Here is a 19,193-nt window from a genome sequence, read left to right as displayed (position 1 = left end):
GGCGTTAAAAAGCAGCGTTAGGACCGCTTAAAGCTGCTTTTTAAGCCTAACGCACAACTCGTAATCTAGCCGATAGTTTTTTACATGGTCTTCCAATTTTTTATTAACCCTATATGCAAGATTATAGAAAATTTAAAATTGCAAACATCTAGATTTCCTATTACTGTGGAATCTATTACTGTGGAAAACTTGGATTACAAGTTTTTTGCAAGCAATCAAAGGGATTTTACATTGACAAACATACACATACATAGAGAAACATCGATTTATATGTATAGAAAGATATGTTTAACAATGGAGATAATTAAAAGATTGTACATTACAATCTTATGCACATTAAACAATATCTTAGAGGGATTTTTTTTTTTTTTTAAATTATTTTTTTATTGAAGTTAAAGCATATATCATCTAAACAAGGACTCGCCCTAAGGCAGAAGTTACAACAAAGAGAATAACACATTGTCTATACATAGGCATTATTGAGATAGCAATATGCACATACAGCAAGATAAAATATAATTCAAGTCTGATTTTGAAGATAGACAATATCTTTGGCGAGATAAAATAGAACTTCTTTTTATAATATCAGCGAATAAACTCCACATTCTAATAAAATATTACCTAAGACCAAAATATCAGCTTGTGGAGGGCTAACAGAAGAATCAGCCACTCTTGGGCCGAGATATATAGGGGGAGGGGGATATTCAGCGGGTAAGCACCGCTATATGTATAGGAAAAGGGGTGGGAGGGCGGAGCCATATATAAGTAAGTATAAGTAGCATAGGGTGCCGGGCACCTGGGGTGGGCCTAGGAGGGCCCGAGCGTAGAGACCGTAGGTCTGGCTTTTGGATTACAAATTAGATAAGATAAATTAGATATGCCTTAGAGAATTAGTCTACTCAGGAGTAAGCAGTGGGGCAAAGTGACATCATAACACTAGGTAGAGTAGCTAAATAGTGGCAAGGGGTTGCACTGCTGATACATCCAGGGAGACTCAAAAGTTAGTTAAATAAACTACAAACACATGCATACATGTCACAGAGGAAGAACTTCACATAGGTGTTCAGAGCTGACCTAAAGAGTAGTGAAACAGGTAATATATAAATTTATCCAAACATTGCGTATCAAACGTGTCGACTGTCTGAGATGGAGTATGATACATGATACATCTTCCTTATAACATTTGAGAAGATATTAAACAGTTATGTCGTGTAAATATAAGAACAAACCTTTCTCATTCTGGTGTCAAATAACAGTTGAGAAGATACAGAACAGTTACATCTTGCGCATTAAGTGTAATATATAAATAAGGTGTCCTAATTGCAGAACAAACATATCCACTATATGCAAGCTATCAACTTACAAAAGCATGCCAATGCCACAGCGCAGTGGAGCTGATAATGTCATAAATGCACTATATTGTCGCTACATAGCAGGGCTGGGTAAATATGACCCATAGCTGGCATGTTACCGTTAAAAGGCAGCAGCATATCACTTCAAAAAGGGCTCTATAGGAAAACTCTAAGGTTGATACTTAAATTATATATGACTTAAGTAGGAATAAAAGAATTCCTCAAATATCTTAATTCAGGGCCATAGAAGCTCTTGGGAGTAGTGCAATATCAAAATGCAACCGAACATATATGGCTTAAAGCGAAAATGTATTATGTGACATATGACCAGTAAGTGTAGAGACAGTAGAGGTAATGGCCTATTACATGTAACAATTGCGTCAATATCTATAATGTACTTACCCACATAATAGAGTGAGGAAGGCAAATAAGATAGTGTGAGCATAGTAGAGACAAAACTAATGTTAGTGTAGATTGACAACCATTCATAACTCTAAATACACAGAATATTGGAACATATACAGTTAATAACACTGACAATATAAGACAGTTATGCTGGCGTAAATTATAGGGGTTAATCAATGTCGTCTAGTCTAGTCAAACTGGATAGGGTACAATATAGTAGTGCAGCATTTCCACCAGCCTAAGATATGGCTTGTATCCACATCCCTGAACATAATATGTAACCTAGTCATGTTTCAGACTCCATTAGGGGCTTTTATGAACAAATATGGCTGACTAGACCTGAAAATCCCTGACTATTATGTTTCCTAAAGTGAAAAGACCCTTTAACATATATTTGTAGAGGATTACGCATGGTTAGGGCACAAAATATATAACCATAATTAACTTGAGATATATGATCACTATTAAAGCAAATGGTAAGATGCGGCGTCTCTGTATTTCTAAGAGACCGCTTCATGGAAAGCAAACCTAGCTTGTCAAACATATATCATTACAGCAGATAGACCTGGAAATATGTCACAAAATAAAGCAATCTTCCATATCCATATTGACATCCCAAGCCTATACTAATGAAGCTATGCATGAGACATAAATATATGAGCTGTATACATTAGGAGAGCAATTGACCTCTAATAAAAAGTAACATTAAGAATTAAGGTATAAACAACCTATAGGTTACAATTAGCATTCTAATTACTTGAGCCAGAGAACAGTAACTGCAGATTAGATATAATAGGATTTAGTGGATACCTCTAAGTTTGAGTCTCTTTTTAACAAATGCGCTAAGTGTGTAGATATTCAAACATTTTAAACATCAAGTGTTCTGAGCAATCACTTTTGGTAATACACATAGTCCTGAAGCAGTCTCTCAGAATCAGGGTGCTGAGGGTTAACATGGGTTAGCATGCAATCTGTGAGAAGAAGCCACATTTCCGTTGCATGTAAAGCTAAAGGACAGTGTAGAATGTTTAGCAAAGTAAAATGACAGTATAGATCGTCGACCATTTCATTTCTAGGGGAGCAAATATAAGAGGTGTTAATTATTCTCCTCATCTTCTGCCACCTAAGGCAAAAGAAGTGTGTATACTTGCTTGCTCCCTTCATCCGATGCCTACTCTGATATAAAGCCTGTTAAAGGCAGGGTAACCAAACAGATCTAGATACCATGCTGTGACTCTTGCTGGGCCGTATTTCAGCTTATGCTGAGGGTGCCTTTCTTGCTGCTCAGTATCTATTGTAACGGCGATGGGCTGCAAGGTACTGCACTGCTCTGAGAAACAAATTTGTGCTGACATCTTGTACCTTGCTAGAGTGCAGCATCCGGTGACCAAACTACTGGACATAATAGGCCAGAGCGGCGATTGTGGAATATTAAAAAATTCAGGGGTTGTTATGCTCTTTTGCGGGTCAGGGCTACACTTAGGGCCACTTTGCAGGCGATTTCGATCACGCACGTTAGCCCCTGCGGCAGCAGAGATTACCTTCAGTGTAGAATACTCATGACCTGTCGCTGCAGCCTCAGTCAGATTGTGTGTACAAAGGGTGAGCATATATTCTGGCCCGTCGCTCTCATCTGTCATATGGGAAGCTTCAATTGGGCACTCCTGAATGCCTCCTAGAGCCGGGACCTCCCAGCTGACCCCAGGTACCGTAGTATTGATCTCGAGGGTAGCCGCGGAAAAGGAGAACCTTATTTCCTCACCTAGCTCCTCTGCAAGTCGATCCAGTTGGTCTGCCAAGCCTCTGAGTAATTCTCGTAGTTCGCGCTTCATGGCGCAGCAAGGAGAAATATGTTTCCTGCAGTCAACTGTATCTCTTATCTCTATAGTATGTCCTATACACTCACGCTGGGGACAGCTTGTTAGAAGACTAGGTTAGCGCTGACTCCTTCTGTACTCCTCTGTCTTGATCAGCAGGTTGAGCTTTACTTTGATGTATTTGTCACAAGTCAGACGTACACTATCCCACTCATAAGGCTCGTGTAGCTCTGACAGGGAAAGCAAAACAAGCCAAGATGGCCGCTGCAGCGTGGTTCTTGTGGTAGGCCTCTCTAACTGTTTCAAATATAAGTCACTTCTCCGTATTTAACAATGCTCGAGTTTCTTAAAGTTTAGGCTTAGGAGCTATTCATATTCCGATTAGGCAGGTTTTTGGAGCCAATAGGTCACATAAGCTAAAGTAGATAAAGCTCTCTTACAGGAGCTGCAGGAAGATGCGACCATTCGGCTCCTAAGTTGGCTCCGCCCCTCATCTTAGAGGGATTTTTAATGTGATATTCACATATAGATCTCACGATATCTAGACTATAAATAGATATATCATTCAAAAAATCCTCACGTATATAGAGAAATATTTATTTATAAATAAATAGAACATATTACTTTACAAAAACATTTTCGCAATATGAAATATTCACATTTTCATGTACACTTTTCGAGGTGAATACGTCAAGGGCTTTGCGCAACATATTAGGGTTTTTGTGTGTTTGTCTGCGGCTTAACATGCATGCAAAATACATTATTTTGCAACTTGTAATAGCTGCACAACCCCAAATTTGAAAAAGCCATAACACATGCAGTGTCTTCGCAACTGATTTGCCGCACGACTTGTAATCTTGCCCCACATGGGAAAATTAGGCACAAAATCATATGGCATAATAGTAGCCAAAAACAAGATAAGGTCAATGTCCAGGAATCAGCAGTAAAAGTTCATGCGCACCAACAAGACAATGCAATACTTGGGCAAAGACAGAGGCAACTCTAAAGAATATAAAGGTAACAAAGATTGGCGTCATATTGCATGACGGCCAGAAAAAAAAAAGACACAGGAAATGTGAGACAATGCAACAAAAAGCATAATCAAATGACGGCCAAAGATAGTGATGCTAGAAAAAAACACACAAAATATGCCTTCATACCCCCCAACTGTCCCAATTTTTGCGGGACAGTCCCGATTTTTGGGATCTGTCCCAGGAAGCTTGCCATCTGTCCCGCATTGCCCCATGCAATTTTTTTTTTTTTAAATAATTTTTAATGTAATTGGGGGCATACTCAGCAGTAGCTGGCTTTTCTCTCCAAGGGTTAGATACTTGTTAGATTCCCTGTGGAAAAGGAATGGTGTGTGGGTTAAGCAGGAGTAAGAAGGCTGTATATCCTCTGACGGTCTGACCTCAGGTATTGATAACCTCTAATCTGTGGTAGTGATTACGTCTAACCCCTAGTAATAATACTAGCATGCCTTCAGTGTTATATGATGAGCAGTGATAATACCAGGTTAACGAACAGTGGCAGCCTAAGTCTGCCAGCTAATGTGCTTGCCAACCCCAGGACCCCATACAATAAATTACAGATACCCATATATGATGTAGTGTGTGTGTATCTGTATATATACGTGTGTGTGTATCTGTATATATACGTGTGTGTGTATCTGCATGTATAAGTGTATGCTATGTAGTGTGTGTATCTTCATGTATAAGTGTAAACTATGCAGTATCTGTATGTATAAGTGTGTGTGTATCTGCATGTATAAGTATATGCTGTGTAGTGCATGTGTGTATCTGCATGTATAAGTGTAGCTATGTATTGTGTGTGTGTGTGTGTGTATCTGTATGTATAGGTGTGTGTGTGTATCTGCATATATAACTGTAAGCTATGTAGTGTGTGTGTGTATCTGTATGTATAAGTGTGTGTGTATCTGCATGTATAAGTGTATGCTGTGTAGGGTTTGTGTATCTGGATGTATAAGTGTAAGCTATGTAGTGTGTATGTGTATCTGCATGTATAAGTGTATGCTGTGTAGTGTGTGTGTATATGCATGTATAAGTGTATGCTATGTAATGTGTGTGTGTATCTGCATGTATAAGTGTAAGCTATGTAGTGTGTGTGTATCTGCATGTATAAGTGTAAGCTATGTAGTGTGTATCTGCATGTATAAGTGTATGCTATGTAGTGTGTGTGTCTGCATGTATAAGTGTAAGCTATGTAATGTGTGTGTGTATCTGCATGTATTAGTGTATGCTATGTAGTGTGTGTGTGTATCTGCATTTATAATTATAATCTATGTAGTGTGTGTGTGTATCTGCATGTATAAGTGTATGGTATGTAGTGTGTGTGTGTGTGTATCTGGTTGAATAAGGGTATGCTATGTAGTGTCTGTGTATCTGCATGTATAAGTGAATGCTGTGTAGTGTGTGTGTGTGTGTATCTGTATGTATAAGTGTATACTATGTAGTGTCTGTATCTGCCTGTATAAGTGTATGCTATGTAGTATGTTTGTGTGTGTATCTGCATGTACATGTGTATACTATGTAGTGTGTGTTTATCTGCCTGTATAAGTATATGCTATGTAGTGTGTGTGTATCTGCATGTATAAGTGTATACTATGTAGTGTGTGTTTATCTGCCTGTATAAGTGTATGCTATGTAGTGTGTGTTTCTGTGTATTTGAATGTGTCTACATGTATAGCTTGTGTTACTGTGCATTTTTGCTGACTTTAAAGGGACAGTCAACACCAGAATTTTTGTTGTTTAAAAAGAAAGATAATCCCTTTTTTACCCATTCCCCAGTTTTGCATAACCAACACTGTTATAGAAATACACTTTTTACCTCTGTGATTACCTTATAGCTAAGCCTGCCCCCTTGTTTCAGTTCTTTTGACAGACTTGCATTTTAGCCAATCATGCATGAGCTCAATGTTAACTATATGAAACACATGAACTAATGCCCTCTAAAAATGCCTGTTTAGTATAGATTTTGTTTTTCTTGATAAATGGATATCAGCTTTTGTTCTGCAAATGTTCCCTAGTTTGAAATAATAGAATAATAAATTCTAAAAAATAAAAAAAAATATAGAAAAAAAGACAATTTAACTGTAAACAAAAAGTTAGTAGATGCCCTATAAAAGCAGGGTGATTATAGATATAAAAATACAGGAAATAAAGCACTGAAAATAGTTTAATGTATATTAATAAACAAGAATATATATCAACACAGAAAACCTAAAGTAGTAAGATTGTAGAAGAATAATTAAAGGGATATAAAAGTAAAAAAAAAAAAGTCTAATATTTTAGAGCATTGCACCATTGCTTATATATAACTATGTGTTTAACCTCTACAAATGGGTTAAACACATAGTTAAAGTCAGCTCCAGAAAATAAATATATTTTCAAAACAAATTTTTATTGTTTAAAAATATAGATAATCTCTTTATTACCTATTCCCCAGTTTTGAATAACCAACACTGTTATATTAATATAGAGATTGTTTTTATCACTGTTATTACCTTCTGTCTAAGCCTCTGCAGACTGCCCCCTTATTTCAGTTATTTTGACAGACTTGCATTTTAGCCAGTCAGTGTTGACTCATAAATAACTCCACAGGAGTGAGCACGTTATCTGTATGACACACACAAACTAGCACTGTCTAAAAAACTTTAAAAATGCAGAGATAAGAGACAGATAGCATATGAGCCTACCTAGGTTTAGCTTCCAACACATAAAAAAGAACAAAGCAAATTTAATGATAAAAGTAAATTAGAAAGTTGTTTAAAACTGCATGGCCTATCTGAATTATGAAAGTTTAATTTTGACTTGACTGTCTTTTTAAGGGCTGTATGATAATTTATGGATATTAATATATTTCCTAAAATGTCTGGTGTCACAGGGACAGATTTAATTAGACTATAACTAGAAGTCTTCAAAGCACATATTTATACTTACGCTTTTTTTTCCTGGAACCACAAAAAGAATGGTAAATATCTCAGTTCTACTTTTTTACCTGGCGTCTACATTCAGGAACTATTTTAAGTAAGCATTCATAATTTTAAAGTACAAATTTCTTGCTTTTTTTGCATATATAGTGTACTTAAATTACAATTTATGCTGTGTAATATACCTACAAATTTTATATTTTTAAAAAAATATGATTTGAGGTGATTTTGTTACAATGCACCTTGACAATACAATTTTTTTTTCGGCGTATTTTTGTTTCAATGGTTAAATTATTCATTTTGCAAGATTTTTAAATAACATTTTTGTTGTGCACTTTTGTAATGTATGCATCTCCTTTCTATACAAAAATGTGGTATATGCCCCTTAGATAGACATACTGTTTTCAGGGTAAAAAGTGGCTTTATAATATATAATTCCACCATGGGAAATAGAAGGACTGGCGAATATTCTTATAGAATCTCACCAGTCCTAAGAGATTTTTAAAATCAGGCCCTCAGTATTGGGCTTTGTATAAAGACAGAGATAATATAAAGAAGAATGTGTGTGTACAGAAACTGGAAAAATAATGAGATTTAATTTCCCTGCAAGCTCAACCCATTTTAATTGATTGTAGTTTTAAACAACTAAACCAGCTGTTTCACTTATAAAAATAAACCTAACGAAGCAATTTCTAATGCATTTCAAACTCTGCAGCTGGTATAACAAGTACATTTTACAGTACATTGTATCTTTAAAGTTTAACCTACACTGACCAGAACCTTAATAATAATGGTATTTTATCAACCCTATGCAAACATATAAAAATTACTCATCACAGTAATTTCACACAACACAGCTCTTTTTTAATGTGTTTGGATCTGTTTACGATTTAATATACCATTTACTTGTACAAAAAAATCAATTCCAGTAAATAAATTATAGGCTAGTAGATCTTATCTTACATTACAGGTGAACAAATATTTAACACAATCATTTCAAATCTGTAACAAGTTAATCAATGTACAAGCAGGAAACATTTCAATTAACAGGAAACCTGTGGAACAATGGGTAACTTTAACACCATGACAGGGTCTAACAAAGTGATAGTGACTGTATAGTTATTATTTTCCGGTATTCAAACATATATCTGATTTTTGTCATCTTTCCATTTTGCACTTCCTTGAGCAGAATTTTAAAGATGAATATTTCACAACAGCTCATTATATCCTTCAGTAATGCAAGGCAGCTGAATGTCGCACAATATAGTCTGTTTATACTGTGTTACAAAAAAACAATCGCTTTCTACAAACAGGTTAAATTTACTACTTCCTGTAAAAATGTTAATAGACATGCTGTATATAACTGTTGTACATTTCAGACTACTGTAATTATAGTTTATTGAATGGCCTACAACTCAGTCAGCCAACTCAAGAAGATAATGAGTTCATAAACATTATAAGAAGTGCCATATATTATTTCAAGACAAAACATATTACATTAAAGACTGCTTGTCCTTTATAAATTGTATACAGGAAACTTATAAAGGAAAGTGATAATGCTCATAGGACCATATTGCCGCTTTAAAAAGGGACACATATGAAAAATACATATGTCAGGGCTGTTTTCAGGGCTGTTTAAAGAAATGGTTTTGTATAAGAACCCTCACATATGTATTTTTCATATGTGTTCCTTCTTAAAGCGGCAATATGGTCAGCCTACAATAAATGTAATAACTGTATCCTTTTGATGTATTGTATACACTATATCAGCATACACAGGCACACACCTTGTGCAGTTTAATCAAATTCATATGGTGTAGGATAATTGTTGACTATTAGTGATTTTTTTTTATTATGTGTAATTTGATGTGTGTGTGTTATAATGGCTAAGAAACACTTTTAGATTGTAATATAAAAAAAATACAAATTAAACATTAACACAAAAAACAAACTTTTTCTTTGATTTAACTCTGAAATTGGGTTTTCCAATTATGAGAATTGGAAGGGCACACTGCAGAATTTAGAGGGCTTGTCTTGTTACACATGATTGAGGGCTTAGTTCAGGTCTAAAATGATGTCTCTTACTCTGGTGTAACCACATGAGGAGTTAAAGGTAATTTTTTGATTAAAAATGCTGGATTTCTTTTGTCATTCATTTCTAAGCTGCTCGATGTTTGAATATTAAACTTTCATTTTTGACAAAAATATTAAAGGGACATGAAACCCCCCCAAAAATATTTCATGATTCAGATAGAGCAAACAATTTTAAACAAATTCACAATTTACTTCTATTATATAATTTACTTCATTCACTTGGTATCCTTTGTTGAAGAAGCAGCAATGCACTACTGGTAGCTATCTGAACATGTTGGTCAGTCAATTACAAGAGGCATATATCGACAACAACCAATCAGCAGCTCCTGAGTCTACCTAGGTATAATTTTAAACAAAGAATATCAAGAGAACAAAACAATATAGAAAATATAAGTAAATTGGAAAGTTATTTAAAATCACTTGCTCTATCTGAATCATAAAATAAAAAAATTGGGTTTCATATCTATTTAGCTTTTCCTGTATCTAATGTAAGATTCATATTTTCAACTGTTAATATTACAATGGTGATGATTATTATAGATTAAGGTAAGTCTATTTCATTAACCTTTGAATCTAATATTTGAATGTTAAATTAATTATTGAAATGTTAACATTCATTCAAAATAAACATTCAAACAGAACAAAGCAATGCTCTCAATGAAATTCATTCTACCATTCAAATAGTAAAAACAAACTATCTTTATAATGTGCCCACATAATCTGTAGTTTAATTTCACTTTCAGAGGCTCGGACACAATAAGTAAAAAGCTATAGAGCACTTACAATCTAATTGGTAGACGAAATTGGGGTGCTTACTTATCCCTACCTACCAGCTGTGCAGTATCCCTTACCTACAACTCTGTACACAATGCAAGGTTGTAATATACAATAACCATTAGACAGCTGAAATGGTACTTTACATTTTGTTGGCCTTCCACTAGTACTAAACTGCAATGTCATGGTTTAAAGCATTTCTTACAAATGTTGACACCCATTATAACGGTTTTCTTACCTCTCTCTGAAAGAAATTCCAGGCGTTTGTCAGCCACTGGTACCTGGGTAAGCCATAATTTGGCATTTTGGATTTTAAACTGACCATGTCAGACCACTGAACTGGAGTCTGAAAACAAAACAAAACAATTATAACTTATCATAAATCTATAATGCATCATGTTGTACCAAATATACATATACCGTAGATAAGAAGGCTTTGACTTGTTTTGTGCAGGTTTAATTTTCTTCAAAATATTTTAAAACTATGGTAACACATGCTAATATATAATGCTGATAATAATCTCTCTTTACCAAATACACAGACTACAAAAAATCAACTTGCTAAGATATATAATAACTTTATATCCATAAGGGAACTGAGAGAGAAAAAAGACAGAACAGTATACATTGTGAAATACCAAGCTACACATTTATTTCAAAATAGGTAAAACTTTACCTTCGATGAGCAAAGTGAACAATAATTTAAAAAAATCATTGTATTTCTGGAGAAATGTAGGTAATTCATTTAGAGTTGAAATCTCTACAGTAATACCCCGATTTGCAGCAGTAGACATGGCAAGTTTATACAACATTAGGTTGGATTATGTATCTGCCTATCCAGTTATCTTATTATACTTTGGGGCCCATTCACTATTGAATGAAGCGATATGTGATCCTTTAGCACAATAATAGTCAACTGCTTTTCCATTTTAGAACTGGCAGCAAAGGGCCGCATGTGTCCTTTCCTGCTTTAGCTAATGAGCTTAAAAAAGTGTATTTCAAATGACCTATGAGACTAGTGCTGCGGAATCTGTTGGCGCTCTACGAATACCTGATAATAATAATAATAACTAGCAAACACCTATGTGTATTTTTAAAGGCTGAATTCATTAACTGTATAAGCAGTGAAACAAATAGTGGTAAAAAAATATTATAAATTAAATAGAACATGAATCCTACTAATTAATACAATCATTAATGTTTATTTCTATATACAGATATATTATTTGAAGAAAAAAATTAAGATATGATATGATTTTTATAAATTATACTAATAGATCTCAAAGCAAGCCCATAAAGCTTTGAGAAGTAAAAATTTAGTTATGTACTTAAAGGGTCATGAAACCCAAAATGTTTCTTTCATGATTCAGATAGAGAATATAATTTTTAAAAAGTTTCCAATTTACATCTATTAACAAATTTCATTCTCATGTTATTCTTTGATGAAAAGAATTTAGATAGATAGTATGAACATGTCTGGAGAACTGCATGACAGGAAATAGTGCTGCAATCTAGTGCTCTTTCAAATATATAACATTGTTGCAAATCTGCTTCCATATAGTGCTGCAGACAAATGCACACTCCTGAGCTTACTTTCCTGCTTTTCAACAAAGGATAACACGAAAACGAAGAACATTTGACAACAGAAGTAAATTAGAAAGTTGTTTAAAATTGTATGCTCTATCTGAGTCATAAAAGAACATTTTGGGGTTTTATGTCCCTTTAAGCATAATTTATAGTATATTAATTTTGAGAAGACATTTACAATCTCTACTTGCATTCTTTACAACATATTTTTACTAAATATACATTAATTATAAACTAGTTGCAGTTAAATTATTTTGTTAAACAGACATAAAAGTGAAAAAAGAAAGTGCTCTAAGAAGTAGTGTTTTATTGCACTCTTGCTTCCATAGAGTTAGCCCAAGAGCAGCAATTCACATCTGGGAAGTAGCTAAGCACATCTGGTGAGCCAATGACAAGAGGCAAGGATATAGCCAGCAATAACAAGCAAGCTCACAGTAAAAGATACCACATTTCCCGTGATGCCGAGGCACTCTTTAGGCTGTCTGAGCATCATGGGAAATCTAGTACTTATTAAGACGTCAGCAAAACTTTTTAAATTTTATGAGCCAGACAGAAGTATTTGTATATATAGATATATAAATATACTTGTGTTACCACCCATCTTTCATATATATATATATATATATATATATATATATATATATATATATATATATATATGTATATATGAATATGTATTCTAAACATCTGCACAATGGTATTTATTATTTTGGATTTGTATTATCTTGAATAAATAACCAAAAGTTTTAGCCTAGGAACTTTCTTTATATTTGGCTATTGTCTTACATTTTAATCTGTTTATAATGATGAATATTTTTCTTAGTATTTGAGGGTTTGCTGTAGTTTGGGGTGGGGATTTCAAATTTTAATATAAAATCAAATGATTTAGTTTTATGTTTTGTAATGCACAATTTTACATGTAATAAAGACTGAAATTAGCAAACAACATTGCCATTGTTTATAAGAGTGCAACTAATTTGTTTTGTTCTATATGGTATTTGTATATACCTTTATGAAGAGTATTAATAAATATTGCTTAAAAATAAAAATCTAATTCATTTTAACATTCAATTTTTACATATCCCTATGACAATTATTTATAAATAATTTACAAGAAAGTACCATTATTTTTTTTTATCCTCTGAAAGTGTGTTTGCATGTGTTGTACTTTTAAACATTATGATAAGTATTAGCAAATCAGTGTTACTACAACACACTGAGAATGTTGGTAGAAATTTAAGAAAAGACTTAGCGGCCGATTTATCATGTGTCTGGCAGACATGATCCGCTGTAGCGATCATGTCGGGCAGAAATCTACAAATGCCTACAGCTTTTGATGCCAACCATTTAGACATTAAGGGCTGTGTGTTGAGTTATTTTGAGGGGACAGCAAATTTACACTGTTATACAGGCTGTACACTCACTACATTGTAGCAAAGTGTCATTTCTTCAGTGTTGTCACATGAAAAGATATAATAAAATATTTACAAAAATGTGAGGGGTGTACTCACTTTTGTGAGATACTGTATATATTTAAGAATATCTAGAACATATTCTTCAATGTGAAGAACATTGGAATGGGAAATATTAATAATTAATGTTGGGTTTAGCGCACTTGAATAAACTAGATCGGGTTATCGTGCGAGTATGGGTGTTTAATTTTCAGTTTTTGCACTCCATTGAATTCTATGTGAGAAGATAATGGGGTTGCGATAATTTTTTATAGATCGTTGGGTTAACGCTCGAATAACTTGTAATACGAGTGCAACCCAATGCGTACAAAAAGCCTCTGTCAAGCATAGTTTACACTCAAATTGGATCCCTAAATTATGCTACATTCGTAATGGAGCTCACAGTTGGGTAGAAAAAATTGATAAGGATTCTACACCATTTTATACCACTGTTGGGTCTAACTGGTTAGCATGTATGTGTGTACTTTGTTACGGTATGGCTGGAGGTGGGCTGTATAACAACAAAACAAGAAACCAAGCATTATTACTGCAATACAATTTAAACAGGGATTTTAATACACAAGCTGGAAGATCTGAAATTGATATATTGTACACTAATAAGTCTAAGGACAAATGACTGGTATATGTAATTAGAATATGTACGTGTAGTTTAGATGGCTGTTTGGATATAGTGAATATATCAACTTTAATCATGGATGTTAATCAGTGGCAATTGGCTCAATCAGGGGCAACTGTCTGTTTACATGCAGGAAACAGATAGGATTTATAGGGGCTCAAAAATCATAGATGCATTGCAGTGAAATAAACAAATTTTCAATGGGAATGTACTGCTTTCAGTATATGCATATTTAGATTTTCTCTCACTATAGTCCAGTGCTTCTCAAAGTTTTTGCACCTTGAGCCCCTTTTTGCATTGCAATATTTTTCACGACCCCCATTTTTATTATGTAGTCCAATACAAACCCCTTGTCAAATAGGTATAACATTTTTGTTTTTTTTTATACATCAAATACAACACAAGTGAGGGGATTATTAGCACAAATAGGTGAATTCAACATTCTGAGCCATTGCTAATTACTAATGGTTAGACACTTTGGGGGATATTTATCAAAGCGTCAACTGAAAATACGCTTGAATCCCGCGTCGTATTTGTTGCGAGATTGATCTGCCGTAGTTATCAAAGCGTTAAGATCTCAATCCGACACAGATTGATGCTTGCGTCATTACAGATGTTTCTAATTCACATTTGACTCTAATTGACCATTTTCCAAATTTATCAAACATTTCACAGGTAAGCTCACGTCTATTCTGACGCAGCGTACCTAGTTTTCAATCCTCCACCCTTAAGGGCCGTGGATGCCATATAAATCAATTGGAGTTTGAAAACACAAAAGGCTTATGTTCGATGCTGCAAGAGAATAAAGTATATTACATAATAAAAGTAAATTAGAAATTTTATTAAAATTGTATACCCTTTCTAAATCAAACAATATTATTGCTCCACATTTGGTGCACTAGTAGATATAGGGATAAAAATGAAAAATACATTACTACTTATTGATTATGTTACAACTTTGTCTCTCATTACAAAGCAAGAGGACAATATTATTTCTCCAAATTTTTGCAAAGTTTTGCCCCAAACTTGTCGCACTAATAGATATAGAGATAAAAATGAAATAAATACAGAACATAATATAACTAACTTCCTTTTTTTTTTTTTTTTAAATCTATTTGCACCATGTTTAAGCCATGTAATACAAGTCCCACACTTCACACCAAATTTGACGCAACACTTTTTGCACCAATTATTACGCAAACTCCTAAACAATCCACACACTAGTGAATTTTTCAACCAATTTTGATTGGAATATGCATCACATGATTTATCACATCAGCCAATCTGATTCAAATATACATTTTAAACTATCACTAACAAATCAAATTGCTCGATACTTGTGTCATTGATCACTCATCAGAACTTGTAAGTGCCATTTGTTACATTGTGTATTATACTTTGAAAGTATGTATATGTGAAATTATTATTAACAATAAACATTGATGCTGACATAAAATTCAAATTGATGTTTGAATCAATATAATCTTAAGCTGATAGCTCAAAGGGATAGCCCACTTAATATTAAACTGTCATGATTAAGATACAGCAGAAATTAAAATCACCTCTTTACTGTCATAATATTTTCAGTGTTTTTCTTTCTTCTCTTGAATTTCTTTTTCAGTAAGAAATGTCATTTTATATGCCAGCCCATTTTATAACACCTGTGAAGGGGTGGTTTTTAAAACTAGATTGCAATCAGAAGGGGTTACACAGGTACAGAGAGAACACTGTCCCAGCTCTTAAAATATCCATTGATTGCAAATAAATACATATGATACCCAGATTACATGCTATATTCACAATTATTCCTGCTCAGAATAATAATAAATTTACACTATATACATATAGTGGTATAAATAAACACAGAGATATGACAGACAACATTGTTTAGAACAAAAAAAGGAATTTAGGGACATTTTTTTTTTCTGAAATAACACACACACACATATATATATATATATATATTTATATATATATATTTATATATATATATATATATATATATATATATATATATATATATATATACGTATGTGCAAAGATATATGTACAAATACTAGCATTAATAATCATTTATAAAAAAAAATAGATAAAAGCATATCATGACTTTTAGAAATATAAATACACATTCATTTATGTGAAATTATCATATAATAGATTTTTTTTGTATAACAAATACATATAAAAATAACTTTCTATGAGATATTGTTTGTTGAGGTATAAATCTAGCTATTTCTTGGACATTAACAGATGAAAAATAAAAGATTAGCTTTAAAGAAATGTGCTTGTTCATGGACAGTAATGAAATGGTATAAATAAAGTTGGTAAAACCCTGAATAACCGCGACATTGATGACTGTTAGTTAACAACAGTCCGATGCTCATCACGCCGGACTTGACACGTGTGTTTTTGATGTGTTTTTTTTTAATAAATAAAGGCATTGTATGTGGATCCACGTCAGCAATGTATGGGGATGCCTGGCGAGCATATTGACGCCGGCGAATGCACTGATATTGACGCTTTTGATAAATATCCCCCTTAGTCTAACGTCATGTACCTTTCATGGAGGCTGTTTCCCAGTGTGTGACAATGAGCAATGTGTAGCTCACACTAAGCAAAATACAGAAAAAATATACTCACTCATAAACAAACAAGCGCTCACTCATAAACACAAACTCTTACATACACTAACTCACTCACTCACATACATACTCACAGTACATTATCAAATCTATTGGGGACTCCTAAACACATTTAAGGGACCCCCAGGTAGTCTCAACCTTGAATTTAAGAAGCAATGTCATAGTGTATCTATTATTGAAACAAAAAATAAATAAATTGTATGTCCGTTTAAGAATCATTCTGGTCAATGAATAATCAATATTAATGAGCCTTGCTGACATCCGTGGACTCAATGAGGGAAATCTTGAAATCCTGGCATCACTAAGACCCTCAAGGACTGTAGTTGGATGTAGCTTATATAAACAGAGACATTTTCTCAGTTTGTGTATCTAGAGGGCTGGATGATTTTGCCTGCAGTTATAAATCTATCTACCAGCTGTTCAACATTTTGTGGGTTCCAAATACAAATTAATACCTTCCAGTTTTTTTTTATTAAAAGTCCTAACCTGCAAAATATTGTCACTGAAGGAAAACATAATGCAATGTCCTTTCTATGCCTTATTAAATAACAGTTTTGTTTCTCTTTCCAGATGTTATTCTATCAGCAATGTATGAAGAACAAAGTAAGCAAAATCTGTGTTACTTGGCACCGGAGCTGGAACAATTCAGATTAGAACTTGACTAATGCTTCGTAAAACAAATAATATTCTCCCATAGAAAGACAGAAACCAATATTAACAGGGTTATATTTTGGAACCATATACAACACTTTTCTATTATAGTTATAGTCAGAATTCAAATATATGTTTTAAAAGAATACTAAAGGCCTCTTGCTTTTGCGTAAAAAATGTGCTTGTCTGACACTCCCTAGAAAGTTCAACAAGCAAATTCTTTAACCTGCAAATCAAATAGATAGTTTTATCCATTTGCTAAATTTTGAAAATGTAGGTTCACGATTTTGCTTTTTGGCCTCTCTAAGAAGTGTGGGACAAAGCATAATTTTTACCCAAAAGCAAGAAGTGTTTAATGTTGATTTACATAACAATTATCAAAAACTCAATAAGTAATTCAATGGCAAATAAAACTTTATCAAAACTATTAACTAATTAATAGATTCATATCCGTTCTGTGCAATGTGTTGCAGCTCACTCTGGCAGCTAAGGGTTAAGGTAAACACTTTAGAACTTATTGGTATAAAAAGGCAGTTTAAAAATTAAATGTTAGTATACTATAAATTTGAAAACAGTAACCCAAACCCAATAGTTAATTGTATCATGCCAGACATACTTCCCAACTGTCCCTAAATGAGAGGGACAGTCCCTGATTCTGTGCTCTGTCTTGCTGTCCCTCTAAGACAGTCATTTGTCTCTAATTGCAGAATTTTCTTTAGCCCCACTCATGGAGCACCCAGACATGCCCACAAACTGACCAAACACACCAACTGATCACCCAAACACACCCACAATCCTGCCCGCTAACCACCCATGATCCCTCCCCCAACACAGCTCCACATTCAAAAAGGTGACAGGGCCCCATCAACCTCCTGGGTCCCTGAAACCCAGCCACAAATGCTGGGAGGTATGTCATGCATTACATCACTAATGACAACACTGATGACATCACCAGTGAGATTAAGAGTCAGTCTGATGAGATGGCAGTAGTATTCATGTCACTGTCCTAAAAAGTCATAGAAATGTGTTGTAGTTTTTAATAGTTTTATGTTTTTTATTGTTAAACCATTCATTAATATTACTAATATTTGTTTGGGGTATACGTTTATACATTGTGCTTTATTTATCAAGCAGCGGACGCTGCTTAGGAGACTTTACAGGGCAGGTTCGCTCATGCTTGCCCCAAATGCTGCTTTCAAACACCCCAAACTCACTTGCTGGGATTATTAATAGGCCCTGCTGCCCAGGGAGTGGGAAATACTTGTGAAATGTTAAATGGGGGTAGCGGATGTTCATCCCGATTATTGGAGGACAGGTACACAATAAGGATACTTGTCAGTTTGTGATTTGATAAATAGGGACCAGTGACTAAATGGGAGAGATAATTGGAGAACTCTGAGGCTCGAGAGTATGCATAGACAATATTTATTTGGAGTTTGGGATCCTTTGTCTGTATTCCTATTGTATGGGGGACTACTGAAGAAGAATGGTGCCGTTTCTTTATTGTCATTTATTACGACTGTGTGTTTGGGATACTTAATTACTAAAATGCAAGCCATTGTTAAAGTTCTAGTTACTTGCCCTCTCTACTCTGTTTGATAGGACCTTTGCGTCCATTACCCTTCAAAAGTGTACTCCACTGTATGAGAGCTGGTTCATGGTTGAAGAAGAGCACCCTTCTGTAGGGTAGTGGAAAGCAATTAAGGCAATGGTGCCTTTGAGACTAATAAATGAAGCTGCTAGAAAATGTTTACAAAGGTGAATAATCACCAATAACTAAACAGCTTACATTTCAGTGCTGCTTGTTGCACTTACAAATAAATGATGTTACTTT

The 19,193-nt window shown here is 34.1% G+C and overlaps 1 protein-coding gene across 2 annotated transcripts in view; it reads right to left on the bottom strand.

Moving 5' to 3' along the window:
- The window catches only part of TSPAN12 (tetraspanin 12), a 437,062-nt gene that overhangs the window by 126,867 nt on the left and 291,002 nt on the right, over positions 1-19,193 (bottom strand). For both annotated transcript variants that reach the window (XM_053716681.1, XM_053716680.1), the window contains one exon: positions 10,630-10,737. In XM_053716681.1, coding sequence (XP_053572656.1) covers positions 10,630-10,737 — 108 coding nt within the window. The remainder of the gene's footprint in view (positions 1-10,629; positions 10,738-19,193) is intronic.

This window comes from Bombina bombina, chromosome 6, assembly GCF_027579735.1.
Source record: "Bombina bombina isolate aBomBom1 chromosome 6, aBomBom1.pri, whole genome shotgun sequence".
NCBI lineage: Eukaryota > Metazoa > Chordata > Amphibia > Anura > Bombinatoridae > Bombina > Bombina bombina.
The sequence above is the reverse complement of the archived record's forward strand: the minus strand, read 5'-3'. Positions and strand labels throughout refer to the sequence as shown.